General features: G+C 44.3%; 1 protein-coding gene across 10 annotated transcripts in view; it reads left to right on the top strand.

Moving 5' to 3' along the window:
- Positions 1–3,060, top strand: part of ATXN7L1 (ataxin 7 like 1) — a 270,331-nt gene extending 267,271 nt beyond the window's left edge. For 5 of the 10 annotated variants that reach the window (XM_055392592.2, XM_055392589.2, XM_063708706.1 and 2 more), the window contains one exon: positions 446–3,060. In XM_055392592.2, the coding sequence (XP_055248567.1) occupies positions 446–484 (39 nt within the window). In that variant the 3' untranslated portion in view covers positions 485–3,060. Of the gene's footprint in view, positions 1–442 lie in introns of all 10 variants that reach the window. The other 5 variants (XM_019031063.4, XM_019031060.4, XM_063708705.1 and 2 more) reach the window with 1 other exon arrangement.
- Positions 3,061–22,736: the final 19,676 nt, after the last annotated feature.

The raw sequence follows: 22,736 nt of genomic DNA, 5'->3' as shown, positions 1-22,736 counted from the left end.
CAAGTAACTTGAACCCAAAATCTCTCTCTCCAGAGCCTCTGTGTTTAACCCAACACTAGAATCCTTCCTGAGATAATTTGCTGTGTCATCTATAGGTTAGGTAGGAAAAGGTGAACTAATGGAGAACAAAAATGAAGGCATCAATTATTCTGTCCACTCTCCCAAAGAGGACTCCCAGGAATGTCCGCGGCATTCGTCCTTGTGTTTTCCTCCACAGTGAGGACCTCTGTGACTGCCTTACATGCATGGATCCACCACCTCATTTGCTATTGGGTCCTTTAGATCCATCATCTCTTTTGCTATTCCAGCTGCCCTTTGCTGGATATGGGAGGTGGGATATTGTCCTTTCTATTATAGATGAGAAAACTAAGTCTCCATCCTTGAATTCTCATGGGTAATCTCAACTGTATGGTTTTGAAACAAGTTTTCTTTTCTTTCCTAGAAGAACACAAACAGAACGGGCAGGATAAGGACTCTTCCATAACAAGACTATGAAGCCACTTCCACATCAATTCCAGGCCACCTAATCCCATCCGAGGAGGCCATGGGGAGGAGGAGGGAGGGGAGTGGGCTGGGGGAAGAGTCTGTTTTCTGTGCACTCCCTGTGACTCTGGCCTTTCTTCTTCTTTTTTTAATTGACCAATTTTTAGTTAAAAAGGCAAAAGAAGGTGAATTTGAGATTTACAGAAAACAGTTCCAGTGTTTGGTTTCCGCTGTCTTTCCTTTCATTTGCCATGTTTTTACATTCTTCCAAATTTGGGGTCACTCCCCTAGCTCCTGATGCTGCTACTGTACCATCCTTTTGCTCCAGCCATGAGAGCAGACATTGCAGAATGTTGGTTCCAGGTTGGCATGCTCTGAAGCTCTTGAACTTTAGCACAGGCAGAGCCCTTTTTCTTCCTGTCCTCTCCACCCGATTCCTTCCATCCCTACGTCTACCACTCTCTGGGTCCTCACTGGTCTTCAAAGGACCTGGCTCTCATAGGATCCCCTCAGGACTGTGTGCAGGGAGAGGGGGGCTTTGCTGGGGAGGAGCTGGGAGTGGAGAGTTGGAGGGTGGGTGGGGTTCCCTCATCCAGTTTCCACAGCCCACCATGGCTGGAGCCAAATGCTAGAAGCGAGATTGAGAACAGTGGCCATTTAGTGATGTGGTTTACCTAATACCACTGTCCAGCTGTGCAGCTCAGAAAGGATAAACCAGTCAGGGACAGGGGCCAGAACAGGTTTGGGAAGGTGGCAGCAAGCAGAGCATGGTGGGTAGGAGATGATCCCTAAAAAAACTGGAGACTGTGGTGGTCTGAGCTGGTCAGGAATCTGCAGAATCCCTTCCAGGAATCAGTGTGACAGTGCCCACAGCAGGGTGAGCTAGGAGGGAGAAATCCCAGGAAAAAGGTCGTGAGAACCCAGAAAGCCACTCCATGAGGAGGCACGGTGACCACAGCTGCTAAAGGTTCTTAGGCTGCCTTCCTGGGCTAGGAAGAGCCCTCCAGGGAGAGCTTCCACAAAAGGGTATGTGTCAAACCTTTTGTCAGAATAAATAATAGCATTTCCCACCCACCCCCATGCCCTGGGCCACAGGGACCTGGTGGGATCAGCACACCCATGGATCAGCTTTTGCTGTCTTAGAGACAGCCATCCCCATGAAGGAATGGTAAGCACAGCCACTGCTCAGTGAAGAACAGCCATTTGGAAGAGCCACGCTGGAGCCCTGCAGCCATAGAACTATTCACACTGGAGTTTTAAAAGAAACAGCAATACCATAAGCTCTAGTAGGGAATCATAATCAGGAAAGGAATTCACAACATAAAATAGTTGTTCTGTGCTATTAATCATGTAACTTTGCATATGATGTATAGCAAAGATACTGGGAGGTTTTGTTTCATCCTTAAATCAGAAATGAATGCTAGTTTCATAGCTGGGCAGAACCCTCATCCCCACCCCAAAGTTTTCCTTTTCTTTCCCGTTCCCCCAACCCAAAGATCAGACTACTGTTAAGTTTCACCACACAATTGGAATTGCAAAGACGGGAGGCAAATGGAGTGATTTTCATCAATGGAATTGCACTGACAGTGAGTGTTTCTTATAGGATTACTAAATTTTTTAATATAAAATGATTTGTTTAAAAATCAGGAGTTGATATTAAGTACCAGGACATTAGTTCGGATGATTTCATTTTTATTTCTACAGTGTTAAAAGTGCACTTATATGCTGGTTTATTTACGTCTTGGGAAAAGAGACTGCAAATTGAAGGGATGATTGTTACTTTTTCTTTTTTTAAAAAAAAAAGGTTAAGGAGATTTTAAGACTTATAAATGTTTAAGAAATTATAAACAAGGTTAGACCCTTTGAAAAAAAGTTTAGAAGATATTCTTAAAGTAAATTTTTATAGTGTTAATTTTGTAATAATTTATGTTTTACTATATTACAGAGCTAACTGACCAGAATAGTTTCAGAAACAATATGAAACTTAGGAAAGTTTAAGCAATGTTTATATTTTTAAAATGTTCTTTGAATTATGTTTTTATTGTACATTTCTTCAGACTGAAAAGTATGTACATATCTTTGTTATTTTTGCACAATTTTGTCTTGTTCGGTTTCAGAGGTCTGTTGTTTTTTATAATTTATTTTGAGTTGTAAAACTTGCAGGAGTAAAAACAAAAAACAAAATCTCCACAACAAAATAACCCTCTGATTTATAAACTCTTATAGTCAAAGAGGGAAAACAAAGGTTGAGAGATTAAGTGGCTGCTTCTGAGAAATAATGTCTCAAGGACTAAAAGAGCAATTCAATAGGTTTAGACATTGTAGCTCTCTACATCTTGAATTGGAAGCTGGAATAAAGAGCCCCCCCCCCCCCCCCCCCCATCGAATGCTGCTTACTTTGTCAAAAGACTGGCTATGACCAAGGTGAGGATATTTCTGGAAGACTGGGCAAAAAGGGAAAGCCCACGGTATTCTTCCTTGGCAGTCAACCACAGGTTTACTTTACAATGATGTATTAAAAACTTGCAGCTTGAAAAATGGAATGCAAATAAAAGGTTCTCTTTGGGTTTGTCTTAATGGAGTTAAACTGGAGCAGCCTATAAAACATTTTTAGGGTGATGTCCTCTGGGTCCTTCTGTTCTGCACACCCACTCAGTCTTCTCTCCCAGCCCCTTGACTGCACACACCCCTCTTTGCCTGAAGATCTCCTGACTTGTCGCCAGCCATAGAGGCTCGAAAGCTCTGGTTGTGAAGCATAACGCAATGCATAGACCTGTCAGCCATACAAAAAAAAAAAAAAAAAAAAAAAAAAAGCGACTTGGATAACTTGTATGCCTTCTTTTGTATCAATGTACCAATTGTAAATAATGCTGATCAACCTTTGTAGAGAATAGTTTATACAGCATATTCTATTATTGCTGATTCTCAGTGAACTCTTGTTTTAAAAAAGGAAAAAAAGAAATTTTCTATTTACACCTTATATTTTGTTATGCTGTTGGCCCATGGCACTTTAACAAAACTCTGTGGGTTTTACGTAGCTGGTCAGTCATGGGGTATATTAAATAACTGTTGTTGCACAGACAAGAATTTGCACCTGCTCATTTGTCCTTTCCTACTACCAATTTTAGAACCTTTTCCAGAAAAATTTTGAAGAAAGCATGTCCAGTCATTCTAAACAAATGCCACACTTGTGGAGTGGGTTTCTTTTCTACAATCCATATTTTGTAACACTAAGTATTTTCCTTCTTCGTCCCTCACCTCTACGTATTAGCACTATCAGATAGAGTTCATTCCATGCCTGTGATATTGTAAGCAGAGTAAATGTCTAAAGTAGGTGTAAATAGTAAATTCTATGGCTTACAGTTTTAAAAGGAAAGAACAAACATGTATCTATTGATACTGCCATGGTTCCTCACCAGGCCTGGAAATATTCTCCAGTAAGCGATTGTATTTTTTTTTTTTTTTTGCTTTTTTTTTTTTTTTTTGTAACATGGCTTTGTAAATAAAATAATTTATATGTTTGTAAAACAAAGTCTTTGGGTTTTCATAAAATTTAAATTTTTGGTTTTTGTTTTTTTTTTTTTTTTGCCGGGGGTGAAGGTATTCTCACCAAAAGAGCCTTTCTGCTAGACCTACGTTTGAGGCAGGAGACGACTGTGAGGAGAAGAGAAGACAATGGATTCATTCAGCGAGTACTTAGAGAGCACCCTCTCTGTGCCTGCCCCTGAGCCAGGCGCTCTGTGCTCAGGGATGAGAAACACGATCCCAGCTGCTTTCTGGAAGCAACGCATTGAGAAGGAAAGCAAATAAATACACACATGATCAGATGTGTAATTACGGATTGTGGCAAATGCTATGGTGGAAAGAACTGAATTCTGTGAGAGAAAGTAACAGGAGAGACATTTACGATGGAGAGGAGGCAGCTCTCAGGAAGTTCTCTCTGAAGAAGTGATCTGAAGGCAGAGATCACTTCTTGGAGCCTAAAGAGCGTCCATTGTGGACAGACCAGGGGCAGAAAGATGGACAGAGGGCAGGGACGAGGCCACAGAAGGCCTTTAGGGAGTTTGAATTTTGTGTCCAATTCAGTGGGAATCCTTGGAAGGGCTTTAAGGAGGCCCACGGTACTGTGATCTGTTAAAAGGGCACTCTGGCCACCGTGTGGTGAATCAGTGGGAAGCTATTGCAAGAGACAAAGTGAAGAACATCAGTGTGATCGAAAGATGACAGTAGCTATAAAGAAAAGTGTGTGCCAGCCTGGGCAATACAGGGAAACCCGTCCCTAAAAAAAAATAGCCGAGCATGGTGGTGCGCAGCTGTGATTCCAGCTACTTGGTAGGCTCAGGCGGGAGGATCGCTTGAGCTCGGGAGGTAGGTCAAGGTGTTACCAGTGGAAGGTATCCAAGTTACTGGTGGCAAACCCATACGGATCTGCAGCAACCTCAGTTCCTGCCTCCTCAGAAGAATTCAACTGTGGCATAAGGCAGAAGAAGAGATTGAGGCAAGTTTAAGAGCAGGAGTGAAAGTTTATTAAAAAGCTCTAGAGGCTGGCTGGCTCAGTGACTCACACCTGTAATCTCACCATTTCAGGAGGCCGAGGCAGGTGGATCACCTGAGGTTAGGAGCTTGGGACCAGCCTGGCCAACATGGTAAAACATCATCTCTACTAAAAATACAAAAAATGAGCTGGGCATGGTGGTACATGCTTGTAATCCCAGCTACGTGGGAGGCTGGGGCAGGAGAAGTACTTGAACTTCGGAGGCGGAGGTTGCACCACTACACTCCAGCCTTGGTGAAGGAGTGAGAGACTGTTCCAAAAAAAAAATTAGCCGGGCATGGTTGCACATGCCTGTAATCCCAGCTAGGAGTCAGGAGGCTGAGGCACGAGAATCGCTTGAACCTGGGAAGCGGAGGTTGCAATGAGCTGAGATCGTATGAGCTGAGATCGTATCACTGCACACCAGCCTGGGCAACAGAGCTAGACTCCATCTCAAAAAAAGAAAAGCTTTAGAGCAGTAAGGAAAGGAAAGAAGGAAAGTGCAATTGGAAGTAGACCAAGCAGGCGACTTGAGAAACCAAGCGTGCAGCTTGATTTCTTGACTTGGGGGTTTTATCCATTGGCCTACTTCCAGGATCTTGCATTGCTTCTCCCCACTGCTGAGATCTTACTGGGAAGCAGCCTGATAGTTTCAGGTGTTTTCTATTAGGAGACTGCCTTTCCCTGGCACCGGCTGTGACCAATTATTACTTTAGCGAAACAGTTAACAACTGCCCGACCATGACCTGAGGGCCACCCAACTCTCCTGGTGTGTGGGGGGTGAGGGAGCTCTCTCCTGCCCTGCCCGTGCCTAATTAGCTGCCCACTGCAACAAAGGTTGCAATGAGCCGTGCTCACACCACTGTGCTCTGGCCTGGGCAACAGAGACCCCATCTCAAAAAAAAAAAAAAAAAAAAAAGTGGATTCAAGATATATGTATTTTAGATATGAAATTGATACGATTTGTTTAGGTAAAGAATGACTCCCAGGTCTCTGGTAGAGCAATTAGTTTGGGTGGAGATGTCATTTCTTCAGATATGGAAAACCAAAGGAGGAAGAGGGTTTTTGAGCGGCTGGCAGCAGGAGTGTTTAGTGAAGATCGGAAGCAGGCCGGGTACGGTGGCTCACACCTGTGATACCAGCACTTTGGGAGGCCAAGGTGGGCAGATCACCTGAGGTCAGGAGTTCAAGATCAGCCTGGCCAACATGGTGAAACCTCGTCTCTACTAAAAAAAATATTGTTGTGATTACCTGAGAGAATGTAAAGGGAGAAGAGAAGAGAGATTGGGTAGAGCCAGAAAGCTGGCAGGGAACCCTAAGATGAAGCCCTTCAAAGCAAAGAGTGACCCCAGCAGAAAGTGGTTCCCTGAAAGCCAGGACTGTACATGTTTTGGGGAAGGAGCAGTTAGCTGAACCAAATGCTGCTGCAAAATGGAAGACAGGGATGGCGGCGTGTCTAGGGCGTAGCAACGTGGCGGTCATTGGTGAATTATTAGTTTCCTAGGGTTATCATGACAAATGACCACAATGTGCTGGTTTAAAGCAACACACATTTATTATCCCATGGTTCTAGAGACCAGAAGTCCAAAATCAAGGCGTCCGCAGGCTGCATTCCCTTCCAAGGCTCTAGCAGAGAATCGTTCCCTGCCTCTTCCGGCTTCTGGTGACTGCTGTCCTTGGCTTCCCTGGTTTAGAGGCTCAACCCTCAAATCTGCTTCCACATTCACATGGCCTTCTTCCCTGTTTCTCCCGTGTCTTAAATCTCCCACTGCCTTTCTTTCACAAGGACAACTGTTACTGTACTTAAGGCCCACCCTAAATCCTAGATGATCTCATCTGGAGATGCCTAACATCCGCAAATTCTGGTTTTCCAAATAAGGTCACACTGGCAGGGCCTGGGGGTTAGGACATATCTTTTGGGAGCCACTATTCAACATACCACAGTGGCCTCAGCAAAACAGGTGTGACAGAGTAGCGTTGGCATGGGAGGGCGGAGCATGGGCAAAGCCAAACTGGAGTGGTTTGGAGGGTGTGTGAGAGCCAAGCAAGGGAATTCCTTTTGTAGACAGACAAATCCTAAGGAGCTTAGCACGAGGGAGGCTTTGGATTTTGTGTTTTTTGTTTTTCAAGGGAGGAGAGACCAGATTATAATCCATATGCTGGTAAAACTGAGGTAAATAGGAGAGGGAGAGGTTAAGAAAGCAAGAGAAAGAGGTGTGGTATGGTTAGGCTTTGTGTCCCCACACAAATCTCATCTTGAATTGTAATCTCCAGAATCCCCAGAATCCCCACATGTTAAGGGGGAGACCAGGTGGAGGTAATTGAATCATGGAGATGGTTTCTCCCATGTGGCTCTCCTGATAGAGGTAATTGAATCATGGAGACGGTTTCTCCCATGTGGCTCTCCTGATAGTGAGTGAGTTCTCACGAGATCTGATGGTTTTATAAGTGGCTCCTCCCTCCCAACCCCCGCCCCCCGCACCTCCCGCCCATTTGCTCGGCACCGTCTCCTTCTTGCTGCCTTGTGAAGAATGTGTCTTGCTTACCCTTCGCCTTCCACCATGATTGTGAGTTTCCTGAGGCCTCCCCAGCCATGCTGAACTGTGAGTCAATTAAACCTCTTTCCTTTAGAAATTACCCAATCCCAGGTAGTTATTTATAACAGTATGAAAACAGACTCATACAGGGTGATTTAAAAGAGAGTTATCTGACTAAATAAAAAAAAAAAGAAGTCCTTGAGATGTCAGGAGGGAGGGAGATGCTGGCCTTTGTAGAAAGAGGGACACCTCTAAGGCAATGGGGAGGAAGTCAGCTTATAGATTTATTGCTGGGAAGATGAGGGAATGCCCAGCTGATGGCTTCCGTTTTCTGAGTGACCATGAGGCAAGATGAATGTGTATGAAAGTTTGGGAGAAGTCTGAGAAAAGTAAAGAAAGAATTAAGGGCTGGGCTTAGTGGTTCACACCTGTAATCCTAGCCCTTTGGGAGGCCAAGGTGGGTGGATTGCTTGAGTCCAGGAGTTCAAGACGGCAACATGGCAAAAACCCGTCTCTATAAAAGAAAATACAAAAATTAGCCAGGCATGGTGGCGGGAACCTGCAGTCCCAGCGGGAGGATTCTTTGAGCCCAAGAGTTCAATGCTGCAGTGAGCTATGATCAAGCCACGGCACTCCAGCCTGGGTGACAGAGCGAGACCCTGTCTCAAAAAAAAAGTAAAGAACTAAATTGCCAGATGGACAGTGCTGAGAGCACATTTGAAATTCATGTCTAAGATCCTGACATGGAGAAGATCATCTTGGGGAGTAGTTGGAGTGCCCGAAGAGCAGAGCAAGGCCACTTGGAGCCAAAGCTGTCAGGCAAACTAAGGCAGATTTTTTGCCATTTTGCTTCAGTCCCAAGTGAATATTTTCACTATGGTGCAGAACAGAAAACCAGAGGAAGCAGACTTGAAACTTGACACATAGTAGGCACGTTGAATAAATGTTTGTAACATTGTATTGCCCACTGTCACAAAACAGCAGTGTGGCACTTCCTGCACCAAGGACTTCTTTTGCCCACCAGTTCACTGAGAGCCTTGTCTGTGGCTGGCAGTCCATCACCGTGCACTGGCCTGGGTAACATCAACCTCTGTTGTGAAAGGGGCCTATACATTCTGTTTTTTTCCAAAGCCAGAACTCTGTGATGCCTCTTGCAAAACTAGTCATAGGCCTAGAAAAACCATAGGAAGCTGGAAGTGATCTTAACCCTAGAACCCTCTTCTACAGGTGAGACAGCTTATTTTTGTTTACGTGGGGGGCTTTTTTCTTGAGACAGTGTCTCACTCTGTCACCCAGACTAGCACAATCAGGGCTCACTGCAACCTCAACCTCCTAAGCTCAAGTGATCCTCTGGCCTCAGCTCACTGAGTAGCTGGGACCACAGGTGCATGCCACCACACCCAGCTAACATTTTGTATTTTTAGTAGAGATGGGGTTTCACCATGTTGCCCAGCCTGGTCTTGAACTCCTGTACTCAAACGATCCACCCTTCTTGGCCTCCCAAATGGCTGGGATTACAGGCATGAGCCACTATGCCTGGCCAAGACTGGGACAGTTTAAATGAGATACTAAGACCTCACAGCTGGCTGTTGGTCAAGCCCGATTGTTCTTTCAAAACAGTGCTCTTTCCATTTCCTGTAGAAAGAAATTCTACCGGCCAGGCACGGTAGCTCACACCTATAATCCCAGCGCTTTGGGAGGCCAAGGTGGGTGGATCACCTGAGGTCAGGAGTTCAAGACCAGCCTGGACAACACGGCAAAACCCCATCTCTACTAAAAACAAAAATTAGCTGGGCGTGGTGGCATACGCCTGTAATCCCAGCTACTTGGGAGGCTGAGGCAGGAGAATCACTTGAACCTGGGAGGCAGAGGTTGCAGTGAGCCGAGATCTTGCCACTGCACTCCAGCCTGGGTGACAGAGCAAGACTCTGTCTCAAAAAAAAAGAAAAAAAGAAAAAAGAAAACTCTACCCACAGACTGTTCTTCCTATACCACTGTATTTCCATAAAGGTGTTTCAAAATTCAGTGTATCAGCCAGGCACACTGAATGGTGAAACCCCATCTCTACTAAAAACACGAAAACTAGCCAGACATGGTGGCGGGCACCTGTAATCCCAGCCATTTGGGAGGCTGAGGTAGGAGAATCACTTGAACCCAGGAGGCGGAGGTTGCAGTGAGCCAAGATTGCACTACTGTACTCCACCCTGGGTGACAGGGTAAGACTCTGCCTCAAAAAAAAAAAAAAAAATTCAATGTGTCCTCTAGTTGGTTTACTTAGGTTTTACTATACTTAAATATTTTTCTCCTTTTTGTTTTTCTCCATTAGGCAATAACCACCTGCCTAATGGATTATTTCTTGCTTTCTGATCTCATTGGGGCTATTCAGAGCAGCAGGTTTTAAGTACCCATGTTTCTAATGAAGTTCCCAGGAATGTATTTTAATAAGTTTATTTTCTATTCATCACGTCTTCATAAGCCATTCAACTAGAAAAGTAAATGAAAAAGATGCAAAGAAAGCTGAATGCCTCAAAAACCAAATCAATCCTATTCAAGACTGAATCATTGGAGAATCATTGTGGGAAGCTTGCAACAATTTGGAGGTGCTGCATTTATTGAGATAATTCAAAACTTGAATCTGATCTAAGGTCATTAACTTTAGGAAGGTTCTCCATTTATAAAATGGTGGAACTTTTCTGGGTTTCCCCTTCAGCTATCAAATATTTTAGTAAATTTGTAAAGCAAACAGCATCATCACAAAAGTGTTTGCTTCGTTTGCAACCTGAACAAGTACTGAGAAAGCCGCTATTAAAATAGGAGCTTCTCCAGCATGGGCAACATGGAGAAACCCTGCCTATACCAAAAATACAAAAATTAGCCAGACTTGATGGGGGCCTGTAGTCCCAGCTACTCAGGAGGCTGGGGTGGAGAACGGTTCGAGCCTGGGAGGTGGAGGTTGCCGTGAGCCAAGGTCACACCACCACACTCCAGCCTGAGCAGCAGAGAGACCCTGTCTCAAAAAAGTAGCTGGGTGTGATGGCTCATGCCTGTAATCCAACACTTAAGGAGGCCGAAGTGGATCATTCAAGGTCAGGAGTCTGAGACCAGCCTGGCCAACATGGTGAAACCATGACTCTACTAAAAATACAAAAATTAGCCAGGCATGGTGGCACGTGTCTGTAGTCCCAGCTACCTCAGGAGGCTGAGGCATGAGAATCGCTTGAACCTGGGAGGCAGAGATTGCAGTGAACTGAGATCGCGCCACTGCACTCCAGCCTGGGCAACAGAGTAAGACTCCATCTCAAAAAAAAAAAAAAAAAAATAGCTTCTAAAGTCTGTATTAGAATTTTCATTTTCTTTCAACCTACTTCACTTACCTTACTGATTTCATAGCCAAACTTTAGTCCCCTTTGTACCCCAAAAATCTCTTCCATGTTCCTCAATCCAAACACGACTTGCAGGCTAGGGGAGGAGAGTAATAATTCTTGCATATTATTGGAATAGGGCAAAGCAGAGCCCCAGGGAACAGAAGGGCATGGGGAGGAAAATCTTGGGGATCCTGGAGCTTTTCTTTTGGAAAGAATCAGAGGCAGGTTTTTGTTTTCAATGTGTACACGTCTTTTGGTTCTGTGCAACTCAATAAACTGAGAACATTTTGACATGGGCTAGATGTTCCACATGAAGAGGACCAGCTGACTCTGCTGTAGGACAGACCCGGAGAGGGAGCCTCCAAGTCCGTGCTCACCTTCCAGCACTGGGAGGATGTTCCTGCCAGGCCCATGCTGAGCCCAGCATTGTTTAACATTTTAATTAATGAATTGGCATTCAAAGTAACCTTGTGAATTAAAGCCATGAATACAAACAGACTGATTTATAGAACAGTGGTTACCTTTGGGGGGCACAAGAGAGATTTCCGCAGTGCTGGAAATGCTCTGTATCTCGACCTGGGAGCTTGTTAAATGAATCTAATCGTTTGTGAAATATTTATCAGGTTATATACTTAAGATATGTTCATTTTATTATGCACTCTTAAATTTGAAAGTTTATACACACACAAAAGGCAAATGGCAGACTTGGAGTGATAATTATCTTATCAGAAGAAGAAAGTTAAAGTACTCTGAGGAGAATACTGATGAGAAGCCCATTTTCTCCTCCCATCTCCCAGAGGCAGTAGGTACCACAGAGGATGGGGTGTAACAAGATGTTGAAAATGGAGAAGGAGGTTTGAAAGTCTCACATGAGGTTGTTGGACCCCCACAAGTCCCCTTCACCTATGCAGCCCAGTGGTGACTTCCCCCAGTCCCTAGCAGGGAACTGGAGGGTTATTTTCCGGAGAAATTAAATGGAACACTCAGAGGTTCAGGACTCAAGGATACCAGGCCTATTTTTAAATTTTTAATTAAAAATTATAAAACATTAAAAAATAAGAAGTTACCAGCCAGGCACGGTGGCTCATGCATGTAATCCCAGCACTTTGGGAGGCTGAGGCGGGTGGGTCACGAGGTCAGGAGATCGAGACCATCCTGGCTAACATGGTGAAACCCCGTCTCTACTAAAAATATAAAAAATTAGCTGGGCGCAGTGGCAGGCTCCTGTAGTCCCAGCTACTCGGGAGGCTGAGGCAGGAGAATGGCGTGAACCCGGAAGGCGGAGCTTGCAGTGAGCCGAGATCGCCCCACTGCACTCCAGCCTGGGCAACAGAGAGAGACTCCGTCTCAAAAAAAAAAAAAAAAGAAGAAATATAGGGGAGCCATTAGGTGATCTTACCTTCATGTTTACCAAAGTACAGTGTTTGGCCCTGTGCTTCAAAGCTTAAAGAGACTGGATGGATACAGGACCAGAGAAAAACTGAAAGTGATAAAAAATAATTACAGTGAAAAGTTGTGGAATCTATTTCTCTGGAAATGGTTAAAAAGGGAATGCCTGGGATGTCTTTAAAAGCAATCTGCTTCAATTTTCCAAGGGAGATTTTGTATTGTAAAGCTTGGTGTGGATTACCATATGGGTTACATTGACATTCTGGGGCTTTTTCATTCCAAAAATATGTATATTTCATATTTCTGTGAACATCAAATTTGTCTTTAGAGATCACCTTAAAATTCCAAGAGGGAAGGACCTGGGCTGTCTTGTTCAGTGTTGTTCAGTTCCTAAATAGCATCAGGCATACAGTTGGTATACAACAAATGATTGTTGAATGAACAATGAAGGAGCTAGTGGTGTGCTGGTAAATGTGAAACAACAGCCTTTGGGGGGTGAGAGGGAAAGCGTCTGTGAATTTCTGTGACAGAAATATGCCCACCATGGCTAATACCAAGCTAGCAGCAGCCTGTCCTCACTGAACACAGAGCTGAAAAGAGACACCATCGATGCTCCTGAGGCTGTGCAAACCAGCTCCAGTATACTGCCAATTCTGTCCAATGCAGCAGACATACTGTGACCAGCAATACTACATTAATTCATGTTCGACTGTGTGAAATAATGTATCCCCTAGAGCCACCGATGAGAACCCGGCTGTCATTTGGAAGTGACCAACACTCAATACTAAAAATTTTACCATTTTTAACTTTTAACCATATTTCTGCTTGAAAAGGGTATTCAGGCAAAGTGATGTCTTAGTTTCAAAAATAATATACGAGTAACTATCTGTCTTCCTCGTATAAGTGATCCCCGCTCTGTGGGCTATGCTCCAAATGTTTCATTTGCAACCTAATATAATCTTCATTTAAATGCAAAATCAAGGGTGATTAGGTTGCAGGACAACCCATAAAGGCCCCATGATGCACCTGAAGTCTAATATCAATACGGTAGCATTTTGGGAAATGCATTCTCAGTTTCAGCCAGGGAAGACAGGATTGCGTGCCACCTGGCCATCATCCCAGCTATGAGAAAGTACACCCTTCCACCTCGCCATCTGCCAGGAGAGCAAAAACTTCTAGTTTGCACCCAGGGCAGACTCCCAGCTCTAAGCAGTACCGGCACTGCTCTGATATCAAGAAATGGGCTAAAGGGCTAGGATTCCCCTGGTGGTGGCAGTGGTGGTAAATAACGTTATTGATCATGTGTTTCACAGTTTTTCTAATTTAATCCTCAAAATAACTGTGAGGTATGTAAGATTATTATCTCCATTTTACAGGTGAGAAAACCAAAGTTTAAAGAGATCAGGTAATTTGTTCAAGATCATAACAGCTAGTAAGTGGGGAAGCCTCTTGGGAAAGGGTCCTTGACTTCCCCATGTAACTTGTGTAAATAGGAGATCATCTGTGATCACCTTTCATATAAATAATATAGAAGATCAAAGAGTGTTGGTGTTCATAAATTTTGTTCTGGGCTTCAATTTGGTGGACCTAATTAAAGCTTAAACAGAACTAGCCAGTGTGATGGGAGCTAAATTTAGGCTCAGTTTATAATATGATGTTCTGAAATTCAGAAGTAGCCTCAAAAATTAAACAGGAGAAAAAGAGTGCACGTAAAAACTGGTGAAATCCAAATAAGATCTACAGCTGAGTTAATAGCATTGCAGCAATGTCAATTTACTGATTCTACAGTTATGAGATATTAGCATCAGGAGAAGCAAGTTTTTTAATGAAGTACTGTAAAGGGGTATCATAGGCCCACGATCCCAACCTTGTCCTGCCATCCTTCATACTGTGGCCACTCGATGTTTTCTACACTTTCATGTTTGGTAAAATGAATTTAGTGTTTTAAAATGTTTTAAGCATGTTTGCTTTTTTAGATCCATGAAGAATGAGCAAAGGCTGGATACACTTTTCGAGTCCATCTTGTACTGCCTCAGATGTTAAATGTTATTTTACAAAGACTGAGATGGAACTTTTGAGATTTGAGTTCTAATAGTTGTCACTATTAGTCTATGTTCTTGGTTGGTTTTTTTTAACTTTAAATATGCAGCTCCCTGGCTGAGCGCAGTGGTTCATGCCTGTAATCCCAGCACACTGGGAGGCGAAGGTGGGTGGATCACCTGAGGTCAGGAGTTCGAGACCAGCCTGGCCAACATGGCACAACCCCATCTCTACTAAAAATACAAAATTAGCTGGATGTGATGGCACACGCCTGTATTCCCAGCTATTTGGGAGGCTGAAACAAGATAATTGCTTGAACCCAGGAGGCGGAAGCTGCAGTAAGCTGAGATCGCACCACTGCACTCCTGCCTGGGTGAGGCAGAACGAGACTCCATCTTAAAAAAAAAAAAAAAAGGCAGCTCACCAATGAAACAACTTGGTGAAAGTAAAATCACACTCTAAACTTATGTCTCCCTTATGATTTGCACAAGAATATTAAGCATATAATAAATATCTTGCCTTCCTCTCACATTGCCACATAGAACCAAGAGTCTAGAGTTTTGAAAAAACACAACACAAGGCTGGGTGCAGTGGCTCACGCCTGTAATCCCAGCACTTAGGGAGGCTGAGGCAGAAGGATCACTGGAGACCAGGAGTTCAAGACAACCCTGGGCAACATACACTTCTATCTCTGCAAAAAAAATTTTTTTTAATTAGCCAGGCATGGTGGTGCTTTGGGAGGTCAAGGCTGCAGTGAGCTGTGATTGGATCACTGCACTCCAGCCTGGGTAACAGAGTGAGACCCTGGGACCGAAAAAAACCACACACACACAAGATCTGAAATGTTACTCCAAAAACATTTCCATAGGAAACCAAGCAGGACAGCCTACGGACATAGGTTATAGAGACTATAGGAATTTTTCTTTTCCTCTCATTTTAACAAGACTAAGATGATAATGGCAAACATTTAGTACATGCCTGGCACCATTTTAAGAGCTTTACATATATTGGTTCATTCGGTCCTGAAGACAACCCCTGTGAGGTAGATATATTATCCCCATTATCTCCATGAGGAAACTGAGGTGGAGAATCTAGCTTTTTGCTCCAGGTGACACAGTTAACGGGCAGTGGTAAGACTGGGATTGGAAGTGAGGCAGTGTGGCTCCAAAGGCCATTACGGCACACTGCCTGTTTTCTCAGGAAATTACCCCTTATATTTTTTTCCCTCCTTTTTAATAGCAACCAAAACTCCTAGCTGAGCCATCTCTGACTTGTTCCTCGTTGAAACAAAAAATGGAGAGAGGAAATCAGGCCCCCGTCTGTTCTGGACACTCATGTCTCCTCATGTTCCGTCTTATACAATTCCCTCCCCTGCCAACACACACCCTGAGCTATAACTCAAGGCTGACAGGCAGACTGACAAGTCTACCTGACACTAAAGCCCAGTGTCTTTATGCTGGTGGTCCACACATAGGGTGACCAAGTGTTCCAGTTTACCTGGGATTTTTCCAGTTTTATCACTGAAAGTTTCATGGCACTGGAAACCCCTCCCTCCATAACAAATCAGGACAGTTGGTCACTCTATGCTCTAGAACCCTGCGGGGGAGCTGTTAATAAACTGATGACTGAAATAGGCCCACACTCCTACTTTCAGAGCAAAGCAATTTTATCAGACTCTCTGGGGGAAGAGGGAGCAGACACTGCATTTTCCTTTTTTAAATTTCTTTCTCTTTTTTAGGCTAGTCAAATGAAGCAGTGGGATATGCTGCATTTTCAAAAAGCCTTCCCAGGAGACTGCAGTGTTTGTGCTGGGTCGAGAATCACAGTAAGTCTACACCGAGCATAAGCTGTGTGCTCTCAAGCTCTTGTGGACTCCTGATCAAACGCTGCCCAGCCCTTCGCCTCAACCCACCCAGCTTGGAGTAATGCAGGGACTCGGGTCTGATTGTCCATTAGAATCATGTGGGAAGCTTTTAATGTTTATCAGCTTGGGAATGCAAAATGGTATAGCCACTCCAGAAAACAGTTTCTTAAGAAGTTAAACACATGGCCGGGCACAACGGCTCATGCCGGTAATCCCAGCAGTTTGGTAGGCCGAGGCAGGAGGATTGCTTGAGGCCAGGAGTTTGAGACTAGCATGGGCAACATAGCAAGACCCCATCTCTTAAAAAAATTTTTTTTCAATTAGCCAGGTGTGGTGGCATGTGTCTGTACTCCTAGCTAAGTGGGAGATTAAGGCAGGAGGATTATTTGAGCCCAGGAGTTCAGTTCAAGGCTGCAGTGGGCCATAATTGTGCCACTGTACTCCAGCCTGGGCAACAGAGTGAGACCTTGTCTCTTAAATAAATAAATAAAAATAAAAAAAGCCGGGCATGGTGGCTCACACCTGTAATCCCAGCACTTTTGGGAGGCCAAGACAGGCACATCACTTGAGTCCAAGAATTTAAGACCAGCCTGGGCAACATAGTGAGACCTAGTCTCTACCAAAAAAAAAAAAATTAGCTGGGCATAGTGGCACATGCCTGTAGTCCCAGTTTCTTGGTAGGCTGAGCTGGGAGGAACACTTGAGTCCAGGAGGTCCAGGCTGCAGTGAGCCTTAATTATACCACTGCACCCCAGCCTGGATGACAGAGTGAGACTGTTAAAAAAAAAAAAAATTAAGTACCGACCATCCAGCCATTCCACTCCTAGGGATTTCCCAGAGATAAATGAAATTGTATATCCATGTATATGAATATTCATAGTGGCTTTAGTTGCAATAGTCCAAAACTGAAAACAACCCAAATGTGCATCAACAGGTAAGTTGGTAAACAAATTCTCATATATACATTCAGTGGAATCCTTCTCAGGAATAAAAATGAATGAAATATTAATACATGTAGCAACATGGATGCATCTCAAAAAATTATGTTGAGTGAAAGAAGCCAGACAAAAAAAAAAAAAAAAAAAAGACTACATACTACGGTTCCATTTGCGAACAAATCTCTAGTTACAGGTAGTAGGTCAGTAGTTGCCTGGGGATGGAGTTGGGGAATGAATGTTCATTATCTTGCTGTAGTGATAATTTCATGGCTGTATACAAACTTACCACTTAGAACATTTTAAAAATGTGCACTTTATCAAATGTTAATTATACCTCAATAGAGCTGTTAAAGCAACAACAGCAAAACCACCAATGTCCCAGCCCCATCCCAGGAGATTGTGTTTCATGGCCTGAAATGGGCACAGATACCAGTACTTTTTAAAGCCTCCCAGGTGGTTCTAAGGTGTTGCCCGGACTGAGAACCACAGCATGAATGCCCCCCACCTGGAGCCACCCTACAACCACTAAAAGAATTAGTCATAATATTAAGAGTGATGAGAAGGTGAGGACAAGTTGTGGAAGGAGCAGTGCTATGAGGATGCTGAAGATGATTCATTAAGCCCAGTTTGGTTTATTAACAGATGGCACCAACAGAGAATAGCTAACTCCACTAGGTGGCATCCGGACACTTCTCTTCAGCATGGTTTCCAGGGCAATGGGAGATGCAGGGCACCATGTGAGTTGCGCTGAGAGAGTGCTGAGCACAGTGTCGTTCCTCTGATGCAGAAAGGACCCAGCCTTGTTGAAAAGAAAACAACCAGAAACTTGGCAAGAGGTCAGCAGGGCCCACTGTGCTCTCCTCAGCCTAACTTCATAGCCAGAGGAAATTAGATTATTGCAGTTTCAGTGTCATTTGAGGTTCCAGAGTACAAAGAGCAGAGCTATTCAGGGACCAAGTAACTCCTGAAGAGTAAGTAAATATGTTCTCAGCCAGGTGCAGTGGCTCCCACCTGTAATCCCAGCACTTGGGAGGCCTAGGTGGGAGGATTGATTGAGCCCAGGAGTTTGAGACTAGCCTGGGCAACATAGTGAAATCCCAACACTACAAAAAAAAAAAAAAAAATTAGCTGGGCATGGTGGTGCATGCCTGTAGTCACACCTATTCTAGAGGCTGAGGTAGGAAGATTGCTTCAGTTGAAGAGGTTGAGGCTGCAGTGAGTTGTGATCATACCACTGTACTCCAACCTGGGTGACAGAGCAAGACCCTGTCTCAATAGAAATAAAAAATAGGCCAGGTGCGGTGGCTCACACCTGTAATCCCAGCACTTTGGGAGGCCAAGGCAGGCAGATCACTTGAGCTTAGGAGTTTGAGACCAGTCTAGGCAACGTGGAGAAACCTCATCTCTACAAAAAAATACAAAAATTAACCGGGCGTGGTGGTGTATGCCTGTAGTCCCAGCTACTCAGGAGGCTGAGGCATGAGAATCACTTGAACCTAAAGGCGGAGGTTGCAGTGATCTGAGATGGTACCACTGCACTCCAGCCTGGACGACGGAGCAAGACTGTCTCAGAAAAATAATATATGACGTTCTCAAGGAGAAGACCCAATGTCTTGTGCTTTATAGCACTGAGCAGAAACCACTGTATGCAGGGGATCAGGACTTTGTCTTCTCTCCCTTATTAAGGAATATTCCTTACATTTTTTCCACTTTGTTTTGTTTAGGCCACACTGGCCTTGGGCAAGTCGAAGGATATCATGACAGCAGACGTAAAGCAGCCCCCTCTGTCTGCTGTGACTCGCATCCTCCTCCCCAGGCCTGTGGTCTCCTGCTTCTCATAGTCACTGTCACCACTGCAGGCTCCCCCTCCATTTCTCATCCCTGTTGTCATCGCCTCGCCTCTGCTGTACTGGCCGCTAAGCAGAGCCAGAGCCACTTTCCCAATCGATCATACAGCTTTGGTCAACCCTGCAGGTTCAAGCACTTAGCCAGAATTTGAAGGAGGGGCACATAATTTGGGTCTTCCTGTTTACGCTTTACTCTCCCTTCTACCACTGAAAGTAAAGCAAGTCCCCAGGGGAGTGGATCAAAAAAAAAAAAACCACTGAAGAATAACATCCACATCAGTAGTTTTCAAACTCTCCCTGGAACCCATCGGGAACCAGGCTTCAGAGAGGGCCCTTGGATCCACAGGCACCAGAGCAATGCATCAACTTTGTCAGCTGAGTTCTGTCTCTGTGTCAGAGCTCCCCAGGCTCCAGTTAACTCTGTCACTATGATCACACAGGCAGCCAGCCATGCTTCTGTAAGAAAGATACAAAACAAGGGAGCTTAGAAAATGTGATCTTGCTGCCAGGCGTGGCGGCTCATGCCTGTAATCCCAGCATTTAGGGAGGCTGAGGCTGGCGGATCACCTGAGGTCAGGAGTTCAAGACCAGCCTGGCCAATATGGTGAAACCCCATCTCTACAAAAATACAAAAATTAGCTGGGCACGATGGCAGGTGCCTGTAATCCCAGAAACTTGGGAGGCTGAGGTGGGAAAATCACTTGAACCTGGGAGGAGGAGGTTGCAGTGAGCCGAGATGCACCATTGCACTCCAGCCTGGGTGACAAAGACTCAGTCTGAAAAAAAAAACACAAGAAAATGTGATCTTATTCTATGTGAATTCCAGTGTAGTGCTCTTTTATCTGTTGTATATGTATTTGTGGACAGGGGTAATGGGAAGAGATTCCACATATGATTTTTTTTTTAAAGTATTCTGCTATTAAAACGTTTGTAGAACAGTCTCCAACATCCTTCTGAAAGACCCTTCTTACAAACCCAAGCCAGTGGTGCAGATTTGGGCACATAGTTTTGTTTGTTTGTTTTGTTTTGTTTTCTTTCTGAGACACAGTCTTGCTCTGTTACCCAGCCTGGAATACAGTGGCACAATCTCAGCTCACTGCAACCTCCACCTCCCAAGTTCAAGCGATTCTCATGACTCAGCTTCCCGAGTAGCTGGGGCTACAGGTGTGTACCACCACAGCTGGCTAATTTTTGTATTTTTAGTAGAGATGGGGTTTTGCATGTTGGTTAAGTGACAGCAACAGGAGGCAGCCAAATGCCTGGGCAGATAGGGGTAAGTCAATTGTGAAACCCCACCTCCAAGCCAAAGACAGTTTAAAGCCTGAAAGCCAAGCTACAGGTTAAATCCTCAGACCAGACTGAGAACTTGTCTTCCCATTTGGCATGTTTCCTCTGATTGATCCTCACCCTTCCCCTATTATACATATACCTACCCTTTCCTAATTGGTTTTCTACATTCTCATGCCCACCTTTGAGTGGTGTCTTTACTTTAACCTTTTTTGCATACTCACACACCAACTAGCACACACTCCCCATTCTGAGTCCATAAAAGGCCCCAGACCCAGCAGCACAGGGAGAAACCACCTGACCGTTGGGATTGGGGACCGACCTCCCCGCAATGGCCTCTGAGAGCTGTTCTGTCACTCAATAAAACTCCCCGCCTTGCTCTCTCTTCTATTCTCAGTGCATCCTCATTCTTCTCGGGTTAGGGATAAGAACTCCAGGACTGGAGCACAGGCCAGACTCAGCCCGGGTAGGCCGAGTGGGCAGGCCGTCTCCTGCAGCAGGAGAGTGAGGCCTGGGTGGGGCATCACAGGCTAGAGGTCCCTGCCTTGCAAAGTGACCAAGAAGAAAATCCTGCATTACAGGCTAGTCTCAAACTCTTGGGCTCAAGCAATCCTCCTGCCTCGGCCTCCCAGAGTACTGGGATTATAGGCATAAGCCACCTCACCTTGCCCTGGGCACACAGCTTTCAAGTCTTTTCAGAGAGTAAGCCTTTTCCCTCCTCAGAACACCTCCTCTAGACTTGAGGACAAGAGCATTATCCCTTCTCTCTGTTCAAAGTTGCACCAAGGACCCAAACATTAGCCCTAAAATCTCCTCTAGTTCTCCCAGATGATCAGGACTTTTCTGGCCTGCCAGATAGCTCAGCATTCTCAAGGTAGGCCTGCCCTCTGGAGACACAGTGCTCATATGTCCCCAGTACCATGGCTACTTTCTGTTTCAGACTTGGTTCAGTCTCCTAGCATTCATTTTCTATCTCCTGTTTCCACTCTATTTCTTTTAACTTTTATATTAGGTTTGGGGGTACATGTGAAGGTTTGTTACATAGGTAAACAGATATCAAGGGGATTTGTTGTACATATTATTTCGTCACCCGGGTATTAAGCCCAGTATCCTGTAGTTATTTTTTCTGCTCCTCTCCCTCCTCCCACCCTCCCCCTTCAAGTAGACCCCAGTGTCTGTTGTTTCCTTCTTTATGTCAATGTGTTCTTATCGTTTAGCTCCCACTTGTGAGAACATGTGGTATTTGGTTTTCTGTTCCTGCGTTAGTTTGCTGAGGATAATAGCCTTCAGCACCACACACTCTATTTTTCAACTGCTGAAAAATTATTTTTACTAAATGCTGAACAGATCAAAAAATTTTATGAAATACATATATAAGGTATAAAGAGTCATAATCAGATGAACACCTGTGAACCTACCCCTCAGTTAAAATCATATTAGAATGAATCCCGCAGTCCCTGGAATATTCCTCCCTAAACCCATTCCCTTTTCTCCCACCTCCAAGGCAAACACTGTGCTGAATTTTGCATTTACCATTCTCTTGTGTTTCTTGATAGATTTCCTACATATGTTTGAATCTCTAAACAATATATTCAGTTTGGCATGTTTTTAAACTTTAAATTGATTCATATAGTGTATATTGAAACAATGTTTTTGAAATTCACCTATATTGTTGCAAGTAGCTACAACTGATTGTTGAAATGGTTCATAGTATTCATGTGTAATATACTATAGTTTTAAAAATCCATTTTACTCTTGGTATTTGGGCCGTTGTCAGTGATTTCTATTATAAATGGTGCTGCTATAAACATTCTTGTACATGTCTCCTGGTATACACCGACAAGAGCTGCTCTTGGAGTGGAATTTCTGGGTCAGAGTGTAGAAACATGTTTAAATTACCAAGATAATTCTAAACCGTTTTCCAAAGTGGATGTTCCAATTTATGCTCCCATGATCACTGACCATCTCATTAATTGTGTGACATCTTTGCCAGCACTTGATATTGTTCAACTTCATAATCTTTATCAGTCTGGTAGATGTGAAATGGTATTTTCTTGTAGTTTTGTTTACTGGATTGTCAAAGAGGCTTAGAATATTTTCACATGTTCACTGACCACTTGTCATTCCCCTTCTTGAAGTGGGGCTTCTGCGCTAACTCTTGGGTGAAGCATGTGGGCACAGGCCCTCAAGGACAGATGGCCCAGCCCAGAGTTTTAGTTTCTCACGTCTTCCCATGACTGAGTAGAGGCCCTCCTAGCTACTTGCATCCCACCTTACTCAGTGACCCTCCATCAAAACAACTGTCAGGGCCAGGCACGGTGGCTCACACATGTAATCCCAGCACTTTGGGAGGCCGAGGTGGGTGGATCACCTGAGGACAGGTATCGGGGGAACCCACCCCCAATAATTCAATGTTATTTCATGTAGGTTCTTTTCTATTTCCCTAAGTGTC

This window comes from Gorilla gorilla, chromosome 6 (genome assembly GCF_029281585.2).
Source record: "Gorilla gorilla gorilla isolate KB3781 chromosome 6, NHGRI_mGorGor1-v2.1_pri, whole genome shotgun sequence".
Classification (NCBI taxonomy): Eukaryota; Metazoa; Chordata; class Mammalia; order Primates; family Hominidae; genus Gorilla; species Gorilla gorilla.
The sequence above is the reverse complement of the archived record's forward strand: the minus strand, read 5'-3'. Positions and strand labels throughout refer to the sequence as shown.